This window comes from Dipodomys merriami, unplaced genomic scaffold (assembly GCF_024711535.1).
Source record: "Dipodomys merriami isolate MVZ:Mamm:240054 unplaced genomic scaffold, mDipMer1.0.p SCAF_19, whole genome shotgun sequence".
In the NCBI taxonomy this organism is placed as follows: domain Eukaryota; kingdom Metazoa; phylum Chordata; class Mammalia; order Rodentia; family Heteromyidae; genus Dipodomys; species Dipodomys merriami.
Window position 1 is genome coordinate 29,578,948 of NW_027203270.1, and position 24,536 is coordinate 29,603,483.

The 24,536-nt window shown below is 39.1% G+C and overlaps 1 protein-coding gene across 3 annotated transcripts in view; it reads left to right on the top strand.

Moving 5' to 3' along the window:
- The window catches only part of Npepps (aminopeptidase puromycin sensitive), a 100,073-nt gene that overhangs the window by 52,864 nt on the left and 22,673 nt on the right, over positions 1–24,536 (top strand). For all 3 annotated transcript variants that reach the window (XM_070028203.1, XM_070028202.1, XM_070028204.1), the window contains 12 exons: positions 763–884; positions 5,483–5,590; positions 7,640–7,840; positions 8,372–8,468; positions 8,589–8,622; positions 10,031–10,145; positions 14,052–14,216; positions 15,010–15,114; positions 16,838–16,898; positions 19,059–19,168; positions 19,974–20,037; positions 21,416–21,555. In XM_070028203.1, the coding sequence (XP_069884304.1) occupies positions 763–884; positions 5,483–5,590; positions 7,640–7,840; positions 8,372–8,468; positions 8,589–8,622; positions 10,031–10,145; positions 14,052–14,216; positions 15,010–15,114; positions 16,838–16,898; positions 19,059–19,168; positions 19,974–20,037; positions 21,416–21,555 (1,322 nt within the window). The remainder of the gene's footprint in view (positions 1–762; positions 885–5,482; positions 5,591–7,639; positions 7,841–8,371; positions 8,469–8,588; positions 8,623–10,030; positions 10,146–14,051; positions 14,217–15,009; positions 15,115–16,837; positions 16,899–19,058; positions 19,169–19,973; positions 20,038–21,415; positions 21,556–24,536) is intronic.

A 24,536-nucleotide genomic window follows, 5' to 3' on the forward strand; every position in this document is an offset into this window, starting at 1 on the left:
ATACATGGCACAACAATAGGATACACATTTAGGTTGTACTTTTATTTGTATTTAATAATTTATCAATTATATATTTCTTTAATGTCAATATTCAATCGGTTAAATGACTAAATTTGTTTTATGTCATTTTGCTGACCAAATAATTGGTCTTCCTGGTAGTTCCTACAAAAGTAGGCAGTTAGTGTTCTGTTTGGATTAAAGAGATGCAGTGTTTGTCTTTCATCACAGAACAGTTGTTTACATTTCTTTTCCTATTCATGAAACTGTCAAAAAAAAGACCAATTCATATGTTGTCAGAAAGCATAAATTTGGTGTTAAGACATTTTTTCCTATTTTTGCTGCTTACTAAAAATATGAGCCTCAGTTTCCTCATCTGAAAAAGTGGGGACAATATCCACATTCATCTTTATGAATATACATAAATATTTTAAAAGGCCCTTACACAGTAGCATGTGTCAGGCATTTAATAATAAATGTTTTCTTTCCTGTTCCTATTTTCATGGATTGGGAATCGGAGATTAGACTATTGAAACTATTTTCTAAGCAGGCACTCTAAACATAGCCTGAAAGAGGCATTTTAGGATTAGTTTGTCATTTGTATCAACCGACAGAATATTCTCTCCAGTGCCAGGAGTATTTGAGAAAGGAAGGACTGATTTGTACTTAGTAAATAGCCATCTAAATATAGTATCTTGAGGTCATACTTTTGATAACTGTTCTTAACATTTCCATAAAAGTGATTTTGTTTATCTTCGATCACAGGTACAGGAACCTTAAAGATAGATTTTGTTGGAGAGCTGAATGACAAAATGAAAGGTTTCTATAGAAGTAAATATACCACCCCTTCTGGAGAGGTGCGCTATGCTGCTGTAACACAGTTTGAGGTATGTATTATCTTTCTCTAACATTCTATAATTCTTTTTGATTTTTGGCTGCAACTGAGGCTTGAACTCAGGGACTGGACACTGTCTCTGAGCTTTTGTGCTCAAAGCTAGCTAGCACTCTACCACTTAGCTATAGTTCTGCTTCTGGATTTTTATTGGTTACTTACAGATAGGAATTTCATGGATTTTCTTGTCTTCTAGTTTTGAACTGTGATCCCCAGATACCAGTCTCTTGTGTAGCTAGGATTACAAGTGTGAGCCACTGGTGTCTGGTTCTAAAATACTATAACTTCTAAAATACTATAACATGTACTAGTCCTGGGGCTCTGTCCCTGAGACTTTTGCTCATGGCTAGCACTCTACCCCTTGAACCACAGACAGCTTCACTTCCATCTTTTTTAGCAGTTTCTGTGGCGATAAAAATCTCACAAACTGCCCGGCGCCAGTGGCTCATACCTGTAATCCTAGCTACTCAAGAGGCTGAGATCTGAGATCTGAGGATCGAGGTTCAAAGCTAGCTGGGGCAGGAAAGTCCGTGAGACTCTTTTTTTTTTTTTTTGGTCCAGTCATGGGGCCTGAACTCTGGCCTGGGCACTGTCCCTCAGCTCTTCAGCTCAAGGCTAGCGCTTTACCACTAGAGCCACAGCGCCACTTCCGGCTTTTTTCTTTTTGCTTATGTGGTGCTGAGGAATCGAACCCAGGGCCTCAGGCATGCAAGGCAAGCACTCTACCACTGAGCCACCTTCCCAGCCCCAAGTCCGTGAGACTCTTAACTCCAATAAACCACTAGAAAACTGGAAGTGGCGCTGTGGCTTAAGTGGTAGAGCACTTGCCTTGAGCTGAAGAGCTGAGGGATAGCGCCCAAGCCCAGAGTTCAAGCCCCATGACCAACAGAAAAAAAAAAACAACAAATTCATAAACTTTCTTGCATGGGTTGGTTTTGAACTTTGATTCTCAGATCTCAGCTAGGATTACAGCCATGAGCCATTGGCACTCGGCTTAACATAGTATAATTAAGCATCTGACTCAGTTTTTTTTTTTTCTTCCCATTGTCAATTGTGGGGCTTGAACTCTGGGCCTGGGCACTGTCCTCAGCTCTTTAGCTCAAGGCTAGCGCTCTATCACTAAGCCACAGTGCCACTTTTCTGGTTTTCAGGTGGTTAATTAGAGATAAGCATCTCATGAACTTTCCTGTCCTGGCTGGCTTTGAACGGTGATGCTCAGATTTTGCTCAGATTTCTGCCTCCTGAGTAGCGAGGATTATAGGTGTGAGCCACTGTCACCTGGCCTGACTCACTCAGTTTGATGCTATTATTTAAGGTGATTCTTAAGGCCAAATTCCTTTAGCCATAATTATACTTAGGGTTTTAAAATGTTTTTATTTTATATTCATCCAATTATCTCTATAGAAAGATGTGGATTATGTGGCAACTATTATATATAGATGTGTATGCGCGCGCGCACACACACACACACACACACACGGCAACAAAATTTCAATATCTGAATTGTGTAATTTTCTTCTCATTCTCTTTTCTTTATTCTTGGGCACTTGTCAAGGCAAGAGCTCTATCGCTTGAGATATGCCACCAGTCCTTTTGCTTGTAGTTTCAGATAGGGTTTTGTACTTTTGCCTGTGCTGCCTCCAGATCAGAGACCTCCTATCTCTACCTCCTAAATAGCTGTGATTAGACACATGGCTACTACATTTGGCTTTATTTTTTGGAACTGATTTTGGGGCTTGAACTCAGGGATTGGGCATTGTCCCTAAGCTTCTTTTGCTCAAGGCTAGCACTGTACCACTTGAGCCACAGCTACCCCTCTGGCTTTTTGGTAGTTTAATGGAGATAAAAGTCTCACAGACTTTCCTGCCTGGTCTGCTTGGAACTTCCATCCTTAGATCTTACCCTCCTGAGTAGCTAGATAGGCATGAGCCACTGCTGCCTAGCTACTTGACTTTATTTTTACTTTATTTTATTTTATTTTATGTGCCAGGCCTGGGGCTCCTTTGCTCAGGCTAGTACTCTACCATTTGAGCCACAGCACAACTTCCAGCCTTTTCTGTTTGTGTGTTAACTGAGGAATGGAATCTACGGCTTAAGTGAATGCTAGGCAAGCACTCCACCACTGAGCCACATTCCTAGTCCATTGGCTTTGTTTGTTTGTTTGTTTGGTTTTTGGTGGGTTGTGAGGCTTGAACTCTGGGCCTGGGCACTATCCCTGAGTTCTTCAGCTCAAGGCAGGCACTCCACCACTTGGGTCACAGGGCCACTTCCAGTTTTCTGGTGATTATCATGGACTTTCCTGCCCGGACTGGCTTTGAACCGATATCTTCAGATCTCAACTTATGGCTTTTTGGTAGTTTATTGGAATAAGAGTCTCACAGATGTTCCTGCCCCTGCTGGCTTTGAATTATGATCCTCAGATCTCAGCTATCTGAGTAGCTAGAATTATAGGCATGAGCATCTAGTGTCTGGATTGTATACCTTTTAAAATCACAATCATCCTTGAAATATTTGATAGTTATATCTTTTCCTAGTGAATTATTAGCTGTTTCAAAGCATTTCTTTCTTTCTTTGGCATTTTACTTTATATTACTATACTCAATTTTTATTTACTAAATTCTTATAAGTCTTGTATATACTTTTTATCTGTCAATGATACTTTAATGTGATAATCTTACTGAATTTATTTTATGAATTTTAATATAATTAACATAACAATTAGTGATATCCATTGTTAAATTTCTGTCCATGTTCCTAGATTAATTATTTTGCACACTATGAAAATGTAGGTCTAGTTTAGTGCTAATTTCTGTTATGTAGTATATCTCCTCTTCCATTAATTCTGTGTTACCTTTTGTTTTTTAAAAAAATTATTATTATTTATTTATTTTTGGTTGGTCATGGGGCTTGAACTCTAGGCCTGGGTGCTGTCCCTGAACTCTTCAGATCAAGGCAGGCACTCTACCACTTGAGTCGCAGTGCCACTTCTGGCTTTCTGGTGGTATATTGGAGATAAGACTCCTAAGGACTTTCTTGCCTGGGCTGGCTTTGAACCATGATCCTCAGATCTCAGCCTCCTGAGTAGCTAGGATTACAGGTGTGAGCCACTGGTGCCCACTGGCCTGGCTTACCTTCTCATATATATATATATATATATATATATATAATTATTTATTTATTTATTTATTGTTATTTATTTTTGGGTCCGGTCGTGGGGCCTGAACTCTGGGCCTGGGTGCTGTCCCTCAGCTCTTCAGCTCAAGGCTAGTGCTCTACCACTTGAACCACAGCGCCATTTCCAGTGCTTATGTGGGGCTGAGGATCGAACCAAGGGCCTCATGAATGCAAGGCAAGCACTCTACCACTGAACCACCTTCCCAGCCCCCCTTTTATTTTATTTTTATTTTTTTGGTCCGGTCGTGGGGCTTGAACTCTGGGCCTGGGCACTGTCCCTCAGCTCTTCAGCTCAAGGCTAATGCTCTACCACTTGAGCCACAGTGCCACTTCTGGCTTTTTTCTTTTTGTTTATGTGGTGCTGAGGAATCGAACCCAGGGCCTAATGCATGTAAGGCAAGTGTTCTAGTACTGAGCCACCTTCCCAGCCCCATCCTTTTATTTTTAAATAGTATTTACCACAATTCTCTAGGTTTAATTCTATATTTGAAATTACTCTAGTGCCTGTTTCAAGCTATTTTGGATACTTTATCTTAGAATGTTGGCTGGAAGCCCGGCCAGGAGGCTGAGATTTGAGGATCATGTTTCAAAGCCAGCCCAGGCAAGAAAGTCTGGGAGACTCTAATCTCCAAGAAGCCACCAGCAAACTGGAAGTGGTACTGTGGCTCAAGTGGTAGAGCACTAGCCTTGGGCTGAAGAGCTGAGAGACAGCACCCAGGCCCAGAGTTCAAGCCCCACAACTGACCAAAAAAAAAAAAAGAATGATGGCTGTACTATATCTCCAAACAATGTTTTGTTTTGTGTTTTATTGGTGAGGTATATGGATTAAAAAAAATCTATTTATTTATTTTGCCAGTCCTGGGGCTTGAATTCAGGGCCTGGGCAGTATCCATGAGCTTCTTTTGCTCAAGGCTAGCACTCTACCACTGAAACCACAGTGTCACTTCCGGCCTTTTCTGTTTTTATGGTACTGAGGAATTGAACTATCCTTTCCATTTACTCTTTCCCCTCTTACTAATAATTTATCCTTCCACAGAACTTGCTTAACATTCCTTTTTTTTCGGGGGGGGGGGGATCTGTTGCGGACTTGAACTCTGGGCCTAGGCACTGTCCCTCAGCTCTTCAGCTCAAGGCTAGCACTCTACCATTTGAGCCACAGTACCACTTCTGGCTTTTTTCTGTTTATGTGTGCTGAGGACTTGAACCCAAGGCTTCATTCATGCTAGACAAGCACTCTACCACTGAGCCACCTTTCTTTGTAGTTAGTTTGTAGCCTATTGCCTGACACTGAATAGAAAAGAAATATTTGGTTGAATATCAACTGACAAATTACTGAATTATAAAGTAATGGTAGTTGTTTCATGAAATAGACTGTAAGGTTAACTTAATGGTATTTGTATTTCATATTCTTTTCTCAAGGCCACTGATGCCCGGAGAGCTTTTCCTTGCTGGGATGAACCTGCCATCAAAGCAACTTTTGATATCTCATTGGTTGTTCCCAAAGACAGAGTAGCTTTATCAAACATGGTATGTATGTGCTTAAAAGTCTCAAGATTTTTATTATGGTATATTTGGTTTGCTGTGATTAGATGGTGTAACATGTTATTATTACTTAGCATAGTAACTTTAGTATATACTGCAAACACAACTACTATTTATTTCCAGTGAGCTCTCTTTTACTCAATTGCCTTTTATATTTGGAGCAATTTCCCCTGTTGAATAATGAATCCTTGTTTAATACATTAATATAATCATTTGCTTTAAGAAAAATTTAGTTTTTTAAATTTAGCAATACAAATGTTAGATAAATTAGTTGAAAGAAAAGAACTTTTATATTTAAGTACCAGAAATTGTAGTTTTATAATAAAATATGTTTTAGCTTCTGAGTTATCATCTTCTTTAATGACTATGCTTTTTATACTCTTAACCATTTATATAAAGTAAGCCATTTATTACTTAAAATGCTTTGCTTAGGCTTGTCTTATTTAAGATGTGAAATAACCTGTAGCCTGTATTCTGATTCTGGGGATATTGGAAAAGTGTATTACCTCTGAAATTAACTGGCTTTTTTTGCCTGCTTATGGTATAGAGAATTCCATAGGTAGAATATCATTCTCTTCTCAAATATTCGATAGTATAAATGAATATATAAAGTCTTTTTTTATTTAACTCTTTCTTGGAAGAAACAATAAAATTTGAGGGGATAAGAGCTTGAATAGAAAAGAAGGAGTAGACCAAAGGGAAGTTAGGAATTTCAAAGGTAAATGAAAACTTCACCAATTTGTGTAGGGCCAGCGCCTTGGTTCAGAGAATACTCTAGAAATCCATACCTTTTGAGATGAGAGATTCCACAATCTTTTTTCTTTTCTTTTCTTTTTTTTTGGTGGGGGGGAGGTGGAGGGGTAGTTGTGGGGCTTGAACTCTCGGCCTGGGCACTGTCCCTGAGCAATTCAGCTCAAAGCAAGCACTCCACTACAGCATCATTTCTGGTTTTCTAGTGGTTAGAGATAAGAGCCTCATGGACTTTGCTTGTCCAGTCTGCCTTTGAACCATGATCCTCAGATCTCAGCCTCCTGAGTAGCTAGGATTACAGGCGTGAGCCACTGGCACCCAGCCCACAATCTATTTTTTTAATTAATTGAGAGAGAGAGAGAGAGAGAGAGAGAGAGAGAGAGAGAGAGAGAGAGAGAGAGAGAGAGAGAGAGAGAGAGAGAGAGTGTGTGTGTGTGTGTGTGTGTGTGTGTGTGTGTGTGTGTGTGTGTGTGTGTGTGTGTGTGTATTCTGAGGTGTGAGCTGAAGGCCTTGTAGTCTTGTTCAGCTTTTTTGCTCCTGCCTACCACTTGAGCTATGCCTGTACTTCTGTGTGTGGTCCTCGCCCCCCCCCCCCCCCCCACCAGCCCAGTTAATTAGACATAAGAGTTTCTTGGATTTGTCTGCTTGGTCTGGTTCTAAACTGGAACCCTAAGATCCTCTTGAGTACCTGGGATTATACGCATGAGCAGTCAGTGCTTGACATACAATGTCATTTGTTACTAATTGTTTTCTCCTGTTCTTATTTCATTTGAAAAGTATTGAAGTCTTACTGGAAAACATCCCAGTGCTTGGCGTATAATATATATTCAAGAAAAATTGATTCCTCTTGTCTCAAGTACTTGAGAATTTTAATACTTTTTAGCTACCCACTTTTTAGTATAAGTGCATTATCAGATCACTTGTTCTTTTTTTATTTTTTGTGGATTATAGACTTGAACTCAGGGCCTGGGTACTGTCCCTAAGCTTTTTGCTCAAGGTTAGTGTTTTACCACTGGGAGCCACAACCCACTTCCAATTTTTGGGTAGTTAATTAGAGATAAGGTAAGTCTTTGGGGGCTGCCTTGGAACCGAGATCTTTAGATGTCAGCTTCCTGAATAGTTACTTCCTGAGTAGTACAGGCACCTGTACCTAGCTCAGACCACTTTTTAGAGGAAAGATATTAACAGGATAAAAACACTGAATGAAAGCCTGTAGTTTTTGGCTAGTGTTTGCTCTAGGATATTAATGAAAATGTTTAAATTTTCCTTTTTTTCCCCCTTAAGAATGTAATTGACCGGAAACCATACCCTGATGATGAAAATTTAGTGGAAGTGAAGTTTGCCCGCACACCTGTTATGTCTACATATCTGGTGGCATTTGTTGTGGGTGAATATGACTTTGTAGAAACAAGGTCAAAAGATGGTGTGTGTGTCCGTGTTTACACCCCTGTTGGCAAAGCAGAACAAGGAAAATTTGCGTTAGAGGTAAATGTACTTGAAGAGGATTGTTCCAACAGTCCATAACTCCAGGTTGGGGAATTTACATTTCTGATCAATTATTAGTACAGTTACTTGTAATTTAGTCTGAAAGTTTTTATGCTTCTTTCATTTCATTTTTTAATAGAATTTTGGATATATCAACATTGATGTTACATTAACATTTTATAACTATTCAGAGACTATAAAAGTCAGTGCTGTAATATAGCTTAGTGGTAGAGTGCATGTTTAGCATGCATGGGGCTGTGGGTTCAAACCCACAGAAAAAGAAGAAAGAATATAAAAGTGAAACTTATTTTCCTAGGAAATGAGTGTAAGAATATAAGTTACACTTACGAGTCAGTTTGGCTGGTATATATAAAGCTTGGGCTAAGTTAGTCTGTGAAGGAGAAGGGCTTTCTAGAATTGATTTCTCATAGTTTGAGATACTTTGTCTTGCAGCAGGTTTCCTTTGTGGATTTGTATATGACTCATTAAAAAAATACTCATCAGATGGTTCTTTTTTGTGTGCTTTTATAGGTTGCTGCTAAAACCTTGCCTTTTTATAAAGAATACTTCAATGTTCCTTATCCTCTACCTAAAATTGATCTCATTGCTATTGCTGACTTTGCAGCTGGTAAAGTAAATTTCGTTTTATTGCTGAATTGTAATAACTTTATTTGAATTTTGTGATTTTTTTTGAGGAAAAAGTATGCACATATGTATATCAATAAATGTTTATATTTATTTTATGAAGGTGCCATGGAGAACTGGGGCCTTGTTACTTATAGGTATGTTAATGACACGTCACCCTGCCTTATCTTTCCAATCACTGACTTCATAAGGTCTTCACTCCTAATCACAGTTGAGTAGCTTCTGCTTTATGATCTGGTATAAAACTTTCTGCCTCTCCCTCAGTTCCATTAACATTTCAAGAATGCAGATGGACTTCCCTTTCTGGTGCTACTATCCAAGGGTGTAAGATTTTGAAAGTTGATGATTCAAGCCCCAGAACTGCCACCAAAAAACAAACAAACAAAAAAAAGCAATGAAAGTGAGCATCTGGCATTAGTAGCGTTTTTAGTTGTGTTCTTGGCTGAGTTTCTCATTTTGGTGCCTTTTCTTCCTCCCAGTAGTTTCACAGTTATTTATCCAATTTGAAGAACCTCCCCTTATTTTGTATCTTCTAGCTAATTTTTCACATGTCTGTTACCATAACACAAACATGTGGTTTGTATAATTTTTGAAGCAGAGTCCTTAAACAATTTTTTGCTTTTTCACTTGCCTTTTTAGATGAGCTGAGTTTTAGACAGCCTGTTCAGTGTTCTTTTGAGGATGTTGGAATGCATTTTCCTCTGCTATATTTCCCTCATTTAATGAAAAGACTTTGTCTAGCATAATCATCTCTAATCAGAAATAATTACAAAATTTCAGATTAAAAGATAAATTTGAATCATGCCTTTGATATCTCTCTCTCTCTCTCTCCCTCTATCCCTTTCTCTTTCCCTTTCTTTCTCTTTCTCTTTCTCTTTCTCCTCTTTCTCTCTTTTGGTCAGTTATGTGACTTGAACTTAGCCTGTGCACTGTCCCTGAGTTTTTCTGCTCAAGGCTAGCACTCTACCACTTCGAATCACAACTCCACTTCCTGTTTTCTGGTGGTTAATTAGAGTTAAGAGTCTCCCACTCCTGCCCAGGCTCAGCCTCCTGAGTAGCTAGGATTACAGACATGAGCCACTGGAGACTAGTTTGATCTTTTTTTTTTTTTTTTGGTCCATGGTGGCACTTGAACTCTGGGCTTGGGTGCTGTCCCTGCGCTCTTGGTGAGTGCTCTATCGCTTGAGCTACAGAGCCACTTTGGGTTTTCTAGTGGTTTATTGGAGATAAAAGTCTCAGACTTTCCTGCCTGGGCTGGCTTTGAACTGTGATCCTCAGATCTCAGCCTCCTGAGCAGCTAGGCTTACAGGCGTGAGCCACTGGCACCCTGGCTTAGTTTGATCTTTTGTTGAATGAATTCTATTATTATGGTAGTCCTCAGACTTTTTCTACTCTATTCTGGAATTGTTTTATTAATATCTTTAAAGCCTAATCTGGCCATATCATTTACTGTCAGAATCCTTCTCACTATGTATGCCCACTTTTAATGCAATATTTACATTGTTTCGTTGTTGTTGTTGTTGTTGTTGTTTTTTTGAAATACAGGGAGACTGCATTGCTTATTGATCCAAAAAACTCCTGTTCTTCATCACGCCAGTGGGTTGCTCTGGTTGTGGGACATGAACTTGCCCATCAGTGGTTTGGAAATCTTGTTACTATGGTATTTAATATTTTTAAGTGCTCTAATATATTTATCTTCATCCTGCTGTACATCATCTTGACCACATCAGCTTTTATAATATTTGGCTATAATATTACACTAAAAATAGTTGAGTGATAGAAAAATTTTATTTTCAAGATCTGCCTTTGAAAAGAATTTATTAGGACCAAGCAGAAGGAAAGAAATGTACATATCACCCGATCTGAAAGAATAGTTTGTTTTTTTAAAGACATATTTTTTATTGTAAAAATACTGTACAGAGGGGTTATAGTTACATGAGTAAGGTAATGAGTACATTTCTGATTGAGCATTGTTACCTCCTCCTTTGTTTTTCTCCATGGAAGATATAGTTTTATTGTTAATGTTCATAAAGTTCATAAACTTTGTAGATTAGAATGAAGATGATTATCATTGTGAAGGTTAAAATGCATTGGTGACTTTAGCTAATTATAACTACGCCACTGTCGTATAAAATATATGAAGTTACTTAATAAAGAAATCTTTGGGAAAAAAGAGAAAAGTATTTTATCAGGGTTAGGGAGGTAGCTTAGTGGTAGAGTACTTGCCTAGCATATGCAAAGCCCTGGGTTTACCAGATTCTTCGACAGCACTTAAAAGACTTCCAAGAGTTGTATACTTGCTTGGATATTCGTTAACTTCCTTATGTCTTAGAAATAAGCAAGAAAGGAGCTGGGAAGGTGGCTCAGTGGTAGAGTGCTTGCCTCACATGCATGAATCCCTGGGTTTGATTCCTCAGCACCACATAAACAGAAAAGGCCAGAAGTGGTGCTGTGGCTCAGGTGGTAGGGCTCAGGTGGTAGGTAGAATGCTAGCCTTGAGCAGAAGAGCTGAGGGACAGCCCCCAGGCCCAGAGTTCAAGCCCCATGACCAGCCAAAAAAAAAAAAAAAAGCAAGAAAGTAAGATATTTAGCAACTGAGACATCTAAGAAGGAGTTGCTTAAAACAACAACAACAACAACAACCAAAAATAAACTCTTTTGGCCGGGTATTGGTGGCTCATGCCTATAATCGTAGCTATTCAGGATGAAAGTCTGTAAGAACATTCTTTTTTTTTTTTTTTTTTTTGTCAGTCATGGGGCTTGAACTCTGGGCCTGGGCGCTGTCCCTCAGCTCTTCAGCTCAAGGCGAGCGCTCTACCACTTGAGCTACAGCGCCACTTCCGGTTTTCTGGTGGTTTATTGGAGATAGGACTCTCACGGTCTCTCCTGCCCAGACTGGCTTTGAACCCCGATCCTCAGATCTCAGCCTCCTGAGTAGCTAGGATTACAGGCGTGAGCCACCAGCGCTCGGCTGTAAGAACATTCTTATTTCCCGTTAACCGCCAAAAAGCCAGAAGTAGAGGTGTGGCTCAAGTAGCAGAGTACTAACCTTTAGCAAAAAGCCCAGGGAAAACACTGAGGCCCTGAGTTCAAACCCCAGAACCAGTACCAGAAGGGAAAAAAACAAAAACAAAACAACCCTTTTGCTGAGTGCCAGTGTGGATCATGCTTATCATCCTAGCTACTCAGGAGACTGAGATCTGTGGATCATGATTCAGAACCAGCTCAAGCAGGAAAGTCTGTGAGACACTTATCTCTAACCTTCAAAAAGCTGGAAAGGGAGCTGTGGCTCAAGTGATTGAGCACTACATTGAGTAAAAAAAGTTAAGGAACAGTAATCAGGTACTTGAGTTCAAACCCTAGGACAGGCACAAAAAAAAAAAAAAAAGAAAGTAGAGGTATGGCTCAAGTGATAGTGTGCCAGTGTTGAACATAAAAGCTAGGTGAAAGCTTGAGACCCTGAGTTCAAGCATCCCCTTTCCCCAATCTGATTCTTTTAGAATTTCAAAATGCACTTTGTTTTTCAACCAAAATCCCTTGGCCTCTGTCTTGGATTAATACATTATTAAGCGCTTTAATCAACTGTAATAAAATTAGATCGAAATCATCTTTCTAAAAAGTTGATACACCTCAAAAAATATTTTGGCACTCAGTCTTTGTTCATCCCACTTGCCATGTAGTTTTATTAGCAGGTGAGAATTTCATACTCAGATATTAACATTCATCGTTGAACTACTTCCTACCATGATATTTCTTTCTTTTTTTTTTTGGCGGTCATAGGGCTTGAACTCTGGGTGGGCCTTGGTGCTATCCCTCAGCTCTTCAGCTCAAGGCTAGCACTCTAGCCACAGCGCCACTTCCAGTTTTCTGGTGGTTAATTGGAGATGAGTCTCACGGACTTTCCTGCCTGGACTGGCTTTGAACCATGATCCTCAGATCTCAGCCTCCTGAGTAGCTAGGATTACAGGCATGAGCCACTGATGCCCAGCTAATAGTTTTGTTTTTAATACTGGCGATTGAAGTATATGCAGCACTTTATAGGCAAGTGCTTTATCACTTGAGCTTTGCCCCTAGCCTCCCCTTTATTTTTTCCCACTAGCTTTTTATTTTATTTTTCATTTTTGTCTTTTTGGTATTTAACTGAGGACCTCATACTTGCTAGATAGAAACTATATCACTTGAGCCACTCTAGTAGTCCTTTTTGCATTGTTGTTGTTGTGATTATGTCCAGGCCCAGCCAATTTGTGCTTCCCCATACAAATGTGATGATAGATAGTATATGTCAGTATACCCAGCTTCTGGATGAGATGAAGTCTTGTGAACATTTTTCTCAGGTTGGCTTTGAACCTCTATCCCTCATCTGCCTCCAGATAGCTAGGAATATAGTCTGTCTTGAGTTTTGTTTTGTTTTTGTGTTAATCTCGACATAAAAATTTGGAAGAAGTTACTTTAGTATTTTAATAATGTTCCCTAATCAACAGCGCCCAGGCCCAGAGTTCAGGCCTCACGACCAGACCCCCCCCCAAAAAAAATGTTCCCTAATCATAACTCTTAAGATCCCCAACTGACCTTTCTAGACATATGTTGACACAAAAATGATTTTTTTACTAAATGGCTTCAGAATTTTTGCATAGGGCCTGGGCTTTGTCTCTGAGTTTTTTGCTTAAGGCTCCCCATCTACACCACTTGAGCCACTGTTCCACTGCCAGCTTCTGGATGGTTAATTGGGGGTAAGGGTCTCATGAACTTTCCTGTTCAGGCTGGCTTCAAACCTTGATTTTCAGATCTTAGCCTCCTAGCTTGAATAGCTAGGGTTACAGTCATAAGCCACTAAAGCCTAGCTTTTTGGGTTTTTTTTGTCGTTGTTGTTGTTTGTTTTTTTGATTGGTGGAGGGGCCTGAACTCTGGGCTTGGGCGCTGGCCCTCAGCTCTTCAGCTCAAGGCTAGCTCCCTACCACTTGAGCCACAGTGCCATTCCCGGCTTTTTTCTGCTTATGTAGTGCTGAGGAATCAAACCCAGGGCCTTATGCATGCGAGGCAAGCACAGTACCACGGAGACACCTTCCCAGCCCTAACTCTGTTTTTGAGACAGAGTCTCATAGCAACTTCTCACAACTCAGGCTGGACTTGACCTGATAATTTTTCTACTTCCACTTTCTGGGTGGAATTATAGGTGTGAGCCATAACAGTTGATTACTAAGCTAAATCTTATATAATGATACTTTTCACTTCTCTGCTCTTGCCTACTTTTATCTGCTCTTTCCCTTTTCCGTATATGTACTCCACCCTCTTTCTACCTGTGGTAATAAGAAGTTTCTGGAGTTTTGAAAATGTTCTCCAAGCATAATTTTAAGATCACCAGCTGACTGACCTTTCTTGCCATCTGTTGACAAAATACGAGTTTTTCACTAAGTGGCTTCAGAATTTTTGCTCATTAAATTACAAATTTGGGAGTATAGTAGAACAAACTTTTTTTTTTTCCTTAAGCAACTTTTTTTCAAATTAGTGGAAAGACAGTCATTTTGTTTTCCTCACTTATTTTTATACTTTTTTTTTTTTTTTAAAGGAATGGTGGACTCATCTCTGGTTAAATGAAGGCTTTGCATCCTGGATTGAATATCTATGTGTGGACCACTGCTTTCCAGAATATGATATCTGGACTCAGTTTGTTTCTGCTGATTATACCCGAGCCCAGGAGCTTGATGCCTTAGATAACAGTCATCCTATTGAAGTGAGTTATACTTTCCAACCATTGGCCTATAACTACTTTCCTTCCCAATAAAATAATTTGTTTTAGAGATGCTTAATTGCTGGGTGGTATAGCTTGTTTTTTAGTTTATATTTCCAGTCTTTAAAAATCTGACAAGAGTAAATTCTAATTGATGTTTTTAAGATAGGCCTTATAAAAATTTTATCTTTGTAGAGGAAGATACTACATAAGGTTTTATTGAATAGTGTGAGAGAAACCATATCTGTTGAGTAACACTATGATTCCATTGTTTCAAGGAAAATACGGACATATTTTATTATTCTAGTCTGTTTCTGTGTTTGTTTTCTCTTGATTTAGTCTATTCTTACTACAAGTAGTTTATATATAGAAATCTTGCATCCGAAGGAGAGCAACAATCTTACTTTAACATATTTAGCTAGTATCTTCTTTAATTGTAAAATAATTATTTAATGTTTTAATCATAAAGTAATTATAATTAGTGTAGGTAACTAAATGTTTTTATCTCTACATTTCTTCTCTACTCACCTCTCCCTATACTCCTATGAATAAATATAATGACTTGCCTCTGAGCAGAGCAGTGTCTGGACTAGAATAGAGAACATGATCCTCATCATCTTTCACTTTATTAAGATTAATTAGCTACACTTTTAATGATTGTTATGTACTTTATGAGTGCATTAAAGGCAGAAAAATATCTTAGGAATTAGAAGGGTTTTCCTAGAAAGCTTTTATGTAATTTAGTATTACAGGCTGTCTGCTTCCTGTCATAACCCTGAATCACACTGTCTGCCAGGTCAGTGTGGGCCATCCATCTGAAGTTGATGAGATATTTGATGCTATATCATATAGCAAAGGTGCATCTGTTATCCGAATGCTGCATGACTACATTGGGGATAAGGTAAAAAACATTTTTTTAAAATCTTCTGTTCACAGGTTTACATGGACAAAATGTCTCATTTTGTAAAGCTAAATTTCTATATATGTTTTGCTTTATCTGTGTGTGGGGGGTGTTGTCGGATGTGGGGCTTGAACTCTGGGCCTGGGTGCTGCCCCTCAGCTCTTCAGCTCAAGGCGAGCGCTCTTTTGCTTGACTCACAGTGCCACTTCCAGTTTTCTAGTGGTTTATTGGAGATAAGAGTCTCACAGACTTTTCTGCCCGGGCTGGCTTTGAACCTCGATCCTCAGATCTCAGCCTCCTGAGTAGCTAGGATTACAGGCGTTAGCCACCAGTGCCCGGCCTATATTTCTTTTCTTTTCTTTTCTTTTTTGTTTTTTTTTTGGGTCTGGTCGTGGGGCCTGGACTCTGGGCTTGGGCGCTGTCCCTCAGCTCTTCAGCTCAAGGCTAGCACTCTACCACTTGAGCCACAGCGCCACTTCCGGCTTTTTTCTTATGTGGTGCTGAGGAATCGAACCCAGGGCCTCGAGCATGCAAGGCAAGTGCTCTACCACTGAGCCACCTTCCCAGCCCCTGTATTTCTTTTTATATTGACTATTGGGGTCTTCTAGAAGAGTGATGTGCAGGAGTAGCAATGGGAAGTTAGTATAAAACTTAAAAGCAAAAGTAGAAGAAAAAGGGTATACATTCTCGGGCTTGAACTCAGTCTGAATGTTGTCCCTGAGCTTTTTCGCTCAAGGCTTTCTACCACTTGAGCCACAGCTCCACTCTGGCTTTTTTGGTAGTTAATTGGAGAGAACGAGTGTCATAGACTTTCCTTCTTTGGCTGACTTGGAAGCACAGTCCTCAGATCTCAGCCTCCCGAGTAGCTAGGGTTCCAGGTATGAACACTGGTGTCTGGCAAGTATACAGTCTTAAGGTAGTAGGCATCAAAAGAATATATATTTTGTGGGCTAGGAAGGTGGCTCAGTGGTAGAGCACTTGCCTTGCATGCATGAGGCCCTGGGTTCGATTCCTTAGCACCACATAAGCAAAAAGAAAAAAGCCAGAAATGGCACTGTGGCTCAAGTGGTAGAGTGCTAGCCTTGAGCTGAAGAGCTCAGGGACAGCACCCAGGCCCAGAGTTCATGCCCCACAACTGGACCCCCCCCCAAAAAAAAAAAAAAAAAGAATATATATTTTGTAGTACATCTGACACTTGAGTATTTAATTTCTGTGTATGTGCATACATGGTGCCATTACTAGAACTTGAACTTGGGGCCTAGATTCTTTCCATTAGGTTTTTTGCTTAAGTCTAGACTCAACCGCTTGAGCAACAGTCACTTTTGGCTTTTTGGTGGTTAATTGCAAATAGGAGTCTCATGGGGTGTTTTTTTTTTCTGCCTGAGCTGGCTTTGAACTATATTTCTAAGATCTCACCTGCCCTGGGTAAGTTAGGATTAGAGATGTGAGTCATCAATGCCTTGCTTAGCTTTTTTGCTCACAGCTGACAGGCATTCTTACCATCTGAGCTACACTTCCATCCCACCTTTTTGCTAGTTAATTGGGAGATGAATCTTACAGACTTTTCTATCTGGGCCAGTTAAAACCTGAGATTTTCATAGCTCTGCCTTCTCAGTACCTAGGATTACAAGTTTGACAGTGCCAGCCTTGCTTTTGACTACAAATATGCACATACAATATAAATCCTGAGATCTGACTCTTGCATTTAACTTTATTTTCTCAGGACTTTAAAAAAGGAATGAATATGTATTTAACCAAGTTTCAACAAAAGAATGCTGCCACAGGTAATCTTTAATAGGTTGAGATTGAAATGGAGATAAAATATTGTTACTCTGTATATATTAGTACATTTCTAACATACCTGGGTAAATCTAATGTTACTGAGTTATGCTACACTTTGAATAGCAAAGGCTACTCTTTGACAGTTTTGTTTGGTCTTGTTATTTATGGAAGATACTTGTTATTAAACTATATTTTAGTTATTGCTCATGGTCTTTAACTTCTTGCCGAAGTTCCAGAGTCATATGTCTGTTCACATAGCCCTTCTAATCCACTTTGTGATCTCTCCACTACAGTTCTGCAATTACTTGTTAATTAACTCATTACTTCATCCCCTTTCCCAGTCCTTTCAACTTCATTTGCTAAACTAAAGCTAGAATGAATATCTCTAGAGAGGGTGTAGCTAGTTTTATCACTCTACTTGATCACTGGATTCATCCCTCTTTGTAAGCCATACTGTCTGAAACTGCCAGTTTTTTTCACCTCATCTGTTACTCCTACTACTGTGCTCCCTATTCTGTAGCTTAATGAAGACACTGCTGAGTTGTTGCCTCAACAAGTATTGCTTCAAGTGTTCTATCTTATGCTTCCCTGTTTGTGCATAGATCATTTATTCTCTTTACCTGGAATGTTCCCTTCCCTTGTCTGATAAACAACTCATAAGTTTTATTTCAGTTTTATCATTGACTGTGTTTTAACTTTGGTTAATTGAATGGATGTAATGGCATTTAAGTTTGTGACTGTTTAGGAAATAGTATACATGAACATGTTACTGTGTCTATCTTTATTTTTTCTTTGAATTCCTCCATTTTTTGTCAATTATAATTTTTTATACATTAGAATAATTAAGTACATGTTAAAAGACCAGTTTTTATAATGAAATTTATTGAGCTGCAGCATTCAGGGATAGATGTTAGAATTACTGTTTCCTGAACCTAAAAGAACAAAAGAATAGTCAAATAGTGTTAAAAGTTATATAAAATTTCTGATGGTTTAGGAAAATAAACATATAAACATTTTAGATTAACATTGGTTTTTTTTCATTATTTAGAGAATACTTTATTAGTTTCTGTAATCAAACCCACGTAGATAAGACCTTACATATTTAATACAGTGCATTTACCCCTGTACAAATGGAAAAAAATTAAGTTTAACATTTTTAGACCAATATGGCTATTAATTTCTGTACAATGCCAACTCAACCCGGTAAACTGGGATACTTTTTCCAAAGTTGACAGCACAGCTAAAGTTTCCAAAAATTCAAATTATATATATGTATATATATATATATATTTATATAAAAAGACCAATAATAGCAGTATGTTATGCATCAATAGCAGCAACAGCTTTTCCAGGTTCTGCATTCATCTGAACAAAATTAGACATCCAGCATATCCATTAATAAAAAAGAAAAAAAAAAGATAAAAAACAAAACCCCAATGGTGGCTTTATTGTCAAGACCAGACCTAGTCTCATCAATAGCAAACTGTAAACCTAAATCTGAAGCTGTTAGAATTTTAAGCTATGAAGTGCTAAAAGATACTGACAAGGTTTGTCTTATTCACAACAGAGAAGTAAGGAAAATGTCCCTAACTTGTGAACACAATCAAAATAACATTGAATCTCACTCAAGTAGTAGCTAGTGCTTATTTTGAAAATTAAGACATCAATTTAATAAACTGACAAAAGTAGAAAACAAAACAAAACAAAAAAACCCAAAAAACAAAACCCCAGAAAAATGCAAAGTTCTGTTACTGTTGTGGTACCTGGCACCATTTTTTTTTTATTAACTTCTCAATCATCATCTGGAAAGAAAACATTCTTGAGTAATATCATTAAAAACAGCTCTGATAAAGCACAGTCATTATTACGTATCATAAAGCAGGTACAAGGTATTTATATTCACAGAGGGATGATACAGTACTGTCCTACGTCTATAATACTAGAGGATACAATTAAAAAGGCATTATTGAGACTTGATTCTACTTTTCTAGCAGAGGGCCAAAGGATGGTATTCAGGGGTAGATGTTAGAATTATTGTTTCCTGAACCTAAAAGAACAAAAGAATAGTCAAATAGTGTTAAACGTTATATAAAATTTCTGGTGATTTAGGAAAATAAACATATAAACATTTTAGATTAATATTGTTTACATTTACTTTCTAGAGGATCTTTGGGAAAGTTTGGAAAGTGCTAGTGGCAAACCTATAGCAGCTGTGATGAGTACCTGGACCAAACAAATGGGATTCCCTCTCATTTATGTGGAAGCTGAACAGGTACTCTTTAAAAAAAAATCCTTTATAGGGCTGGGATTGTGCCTTAGTGGTAGAATGCTTGCCTCACATGTATGAAGCCCTGAGTTGGATTCCTCAGTACCACAGAAGTAGAAAAAGCTGGAAGTAGTACTGTGGTTCAAGTGGTAGAGCACTAGCCTTGAGCAAAATAAGCTCAGGAACAATGCATAGGCCCTGAGTTCAAGCCCCAGGATTGAGGTTCCGCGCCCCCCGCCCCCCAAAAAAAATCCTTTCTAAACCTAGGTGTAGAGATGTATGCCTGTAATCCCAGCACATGGGAGGTTGAAGTGGGAGAATGAGGAATTAGAGGCCATGTTAGGCTGCACAGCAAGACTTTGTCTCAAAAAAGAAAATCCATGCCAGGTACTAGTGGCTCACACCTGTAATCTAACTACCAGGATGCTGAGATCTGCGGATCAAAGCCAGACAAACCTTTGAGTCTCTTAACTCCAGATAACTAGCAAAAATCTAGAAGTGGAGGTGTGGCTTAGAACCCTAATCCTGAGATTTCAGCCGCCCGAGTAGCTAGTTTTACAAGGGTTTGCTACTGATGCCCAGCCAGAATTTGAGCTTTTATTTAGAATATTTTATTTTGATGGCTAAATGAAAAATAGTGAGCTTTTTGCCCATTCTATGGTATAATCATCTTTATTGCATTAAGTTTTGTGCACTCATAAGACATTTGATTATTTTGGTTCTACCTTCTAATTCTTGTAGAAAAACTCCCACAAACACAGGGAAAAAAAAGATGGTTGATGCTGTTATAGCATTTGTTTTACCTTTTTAGGTAGAAGATGACAGATTACTGAGATTGTCTCAAAAGAAGTTCTGTGCCAGTGGACCATATGTTGGTAAGCAATAGCTGTAACTGGGAGCTGATTAACAAATTTGGGTACCATACCAGGAGTCTTCCAGCTAATAGAAAATGATACTCATTTTTATAACTTAATGGGATTAAGTAAAAGCAAGGAGATGTTGAAAGAATAAAAATGAAATTTAATCAAAAGAGAGCCAGGAGCCAGTGGCTCATGCCAGTAATCCTAGCTATTCAGGAGGTGGAGATCTGAGGATCAAGGTTCAAAACCCAGCCCAGGCAGGAAAGTCTGTGAGATTCTTATCTCCAATTAATCACCAGAAAACTGGAAGTGCTGCTGCGGTAGAGCGTGCACCTTGAGCTGAAGAGCTCAGGGACAGCACCCAGGCCCAGAGTTCAAGCCCCCTATCACTGACAAAGGAAAGAAAGAAATCCAAAGAGAAAATTTAAGCTGGAAATGTTGGCACCTGTAATCATCAGTTGGGAGGATGAGGTTAGGAGAATCTTAAGACGTTCTAGACTACATAAGACCTTGTCTCAAAGGAAAAAGAAAAGAATTTTACAAGATATTTGTAGTATTTAGTCACTTAGAATTTTTTAAATTTTCATGTCTATTATTAAAGGCTGTATAGAGGAAAGAAAGATTGGAACACTCAAGAAGTGATATCTTTAGTCTTAATCCCTGAGAGAGGCCTTACTGTGTGTTTATATGGGTGGCTACATTTTTTTTTAATCTTCTCAACTTTCTTAAGGTCTACCTCTTTAATAAGTTAAAGAGTCAGAATTAAAATAGTTGAACTCCCAGAATTTATGCTTGTAAGTGCTTACTTTGAGATTTGGTATTACTGCATTGCTGGTCTGACCTGGAATTTACTATGTAGCCCAAGCTGATCTCAAACTCATCCTCCTACCTCCACCTCCTGATAGTCAAATACTTGCAAGTATTTCTTCATGTCATTAGACATATATATTATATGTATATATGTCACAACTACCTATGTTTTATCATGTTATACTCACAAAATTTGATAAAGAAACATGACCTTCTGCCCTTCATCCTCCTTACTGTTATAATTACTTTTTTGTTTTGTTTGTGCCAATCCTGGGGCTTGAACTCTGGACCTGGGTTGCTGTCTCTGAGCTTTTGCACTCAAGGATTGTGCTCTACCACTTGAGCCACAGCTCCACTTCTGACAAAATTTTTGTTGATTAATTAGAGATGAGAGTCTCATGCATGGTCTTTTCTGTCTGGGCTGGTTTTGAACCATGATCCTCAGATCTTAGCCTCCTGAGTAGCTAGAATTACAGGTGTGAGCTACCAGTGCCTGGCTCCCTGACATCTTTTTCTACTTTATTATCCATTTCTTCCGTTGAAAATCATTTTTTAATTTTCTATTTGTTTTTCTCTTGCTTAGGAGAAGATTGTCCTCAATGGATGGTTCCTATCACAATCTCTACTAGTGAAGACCCCAGTCAAGCCAAACAAAAAATTCTAATGGATAAGCCAGAAATGAATGTGGTTTTGAAAAATGTCAAGCCAGATGAGTGGGTGAAGGTGAGTACAGAAGTAGCATAGCCCCCTTCCCCCCCCCCCCCTTTTTTTTTTTTTTGCCTGTCATGGGGCTTAAATCGGCATGGACACTGTCTCTTATGTTTCTTTGGCCTAAGGCTAGTGTTCTACCCCTTGAGCCACAGCACCACTTCAGGCTTTTTTCTGTTTATATGGTAATGAAGAATCAAACCCAGGGGCTTCATGTATGCTAGGCAAGTACTCTACCACTGAGCCACATTCCCAAACCAGAATAGCCATTTTTATCTTAACTAAAATGATTTTTTGTTCTCACTTTATGTATTTTATGACTGACCCTAAAATTTACTGCTTCAGTTTAGGCTAGGACTTTTTTTTGGGGTTGGGGGGAGGGGGGAGTCTGGTCATGGGGCCTGAACTCTGGGCCTGGGCGCTGTCCCTCAGCTCTTCAGCTCAAGGCTAGTACTCTACCACTTAAGCCACAGCGCCACTTCCAGCTTTTTTCTTTTTGCTTATGTGGTGCTGAGGAATCGAACCCAGGGCCTCATGCATGCAAGGCAAGTGCTCTACCACTGAGCCACCTTCCCAGCCCCCTAGGCTAGGGCTTCTTAAAGAAAACTCTTTTGTGTGTGTGTGCTGGTCCTGGGGCTTGAACTTAAGGGCCTGCATACTGTCCTGCTCAAAACTAGTGCTCTACCACATAAGCCACAGCTCTACTTCCAGATTTGTTAGTATAGTTGAATGTAGAGAATAGTCTCACAGATTTTTCTTCCCAGGCTGGCTTCAAACCTTGATCCTCAGAATTTAACCTCCTGAGTAGCTAGGATTACAGGCGTGAGTTATTGGCACCTGACTAGGAAAAACATTTCTAATATTGTAAAATTTTTTAATCTTTTTTTAATATATATTTTTTATTGTAAAGATACTGTACAGAGGGGTTATAGTTATGAGTAAGATAAGTACATTTCCTATCAAGCATTGTTACCCCTCCTTTGTTTTTCCCCTACCATCCCTTCCCTAACTCTCCCTCCCACTCCCCCTCAACATAATGTCTTGTACATCTCATTGTTACAATGGGTCAACCTGTATCCTTGTTTCAGCATTTTGTTATTTCCCTTCCCCTCCCCAAATTAGAAAAAAGTATATGCAAGATGCAGGGCACTGGAATCAAATATAGTTAAAATGGTTTATACCATGGGGGAAGATCATACAAAAGAAATAAAAAAAAAATCACATAGTACATTATAAATACATTTAAAACAACAGCAACAAAGATAAAGCCTCTTGTGTCCCTATCTTGGGGTTCATTTCACTTAGCATCATCTTACATGATCATATGTCCATAGCTTTTGACCTTTTCTGCTTGTCCTAGACATATACTAGTTATTGCAAATAAGGGAAAACATGGGACCTTTGTTTCTTTGGGCCTTGCTTACTTGACTTAATATAATTTTTTCCAAGACTCTCAATTTTCTAACCAGTGGGGCTGTGTGATTTCTTTCTGATGGAGCATAGACTTCCATTGTATATAATATTGTAAAATTTAGGGCCAATTCTCAAATAGTAGTGTCCAAACATTGGCCCTTATGTTAGGTAAGGAAGTAGTAGAAAAGCAGATTCAAAGACTAAAGTGAAAAACAATTAGTAGACTAGCTGGGTATGATGACACATACCTGTAATCCCAGCACTAAGAGGGCTGAGGCAAGAGGTTTGAGTTTAAGGCCAAGACTAGGAAACATAGTGAGACGTGTCTCGAAAAAAACTGAAAAACAGTAGGCTAAGTCAAATTCACCAAAACATTTGTACTCTTGTAGCTTCAAACAGCCTTCTCATTGTTTGTTTTGTTTGTTTGTTTTGGGGGGGTCCGATCGTGGGGTCTGAACTCTGGGCCTGGGCACTGTCCCTCAGCTCTTCAGCTCAAGGCTAGCACTCTACCACTTGAGCTACAGCGCTACTTGTGGTTTTTTCTTTTTGCTTATGTGGTGCTGAGGAATCAAACCCAGGGCCTCATGCATGCAAGGCAAGAGCACTTCCTAGCCCCCAGCCTTCTCATTGTAATGATATGTTTACCTTAATGATGTGTTGTTATCAAATGTATACAACTATAATCAAATTAAATCAAATAGATAATCAGTTTATGTCATTGAAATGTGAAATTCCTTAGCTGATGTTTAAAATATATATATTGCAAAAATACCAGGGGTTCCGGTGGCTCATGCCTGTAATCCTAGCTCCTCCTGATTTTTCAAAGCCAGCTCAGGCAGGAAAGTTTGTGAGACTTATCTCCAATTAACCACCAGAAAACTGGAAGTGGCACTGTCACCCAAGTGATAGAGCGCTAGCCTTAAGCTGAAGAGAAGGATAGCCCCAGCAGTCCCAGAATTCAAGCCCCATGACCAAAAAAAAAAAAACCAGTGGGTGCTGGATACTGGTGGCTCATGCATAGAATCCTAGCTACTCAGGAGGCTCAGATCTGAGGATTGTACTTCAAAGACAGCCTATGCACATAAGACCATGAGACTTTTTGTTTTTTTTTTGGTCAGTCATAGGGTTTGAACTCTGGGACTGGGAGCTGTCTTCAGCTCAAGGCAAGCACTCTACCACTTGAGCGACAGTGCTACTTCCTGTTTTCTGGTGGTAATTGGAGATAAGAGTCTCACAGACTTTCATGCAGGGCTGGCTTTGAACCGTGATCCTTAGATCTCAGTCTCCTGAGTAGCTAGGATTACAGGCGTAAGCCCCTGGCACCTGGCTCCTTGAGACTTTCTTCAGTTAACTACCAGAAAATCAGAAGTGGTTCTGTGTCTCAAAGTGGCAGAGTGCTGCCTTGAGTAAAAGATCTCAGGGACAGTGCCCAGGACTGGAATACAAGCTCCACTACCAACAACAACAAAACAGTGGGTATTCACTTAAATTTTAGGTTTCCTAATGGGATCTATACATTACCTCAGAGTTTTTAAATTTTATTTTATTTTTTATTGTGAAAATACCATACAGAGGGGTTACAA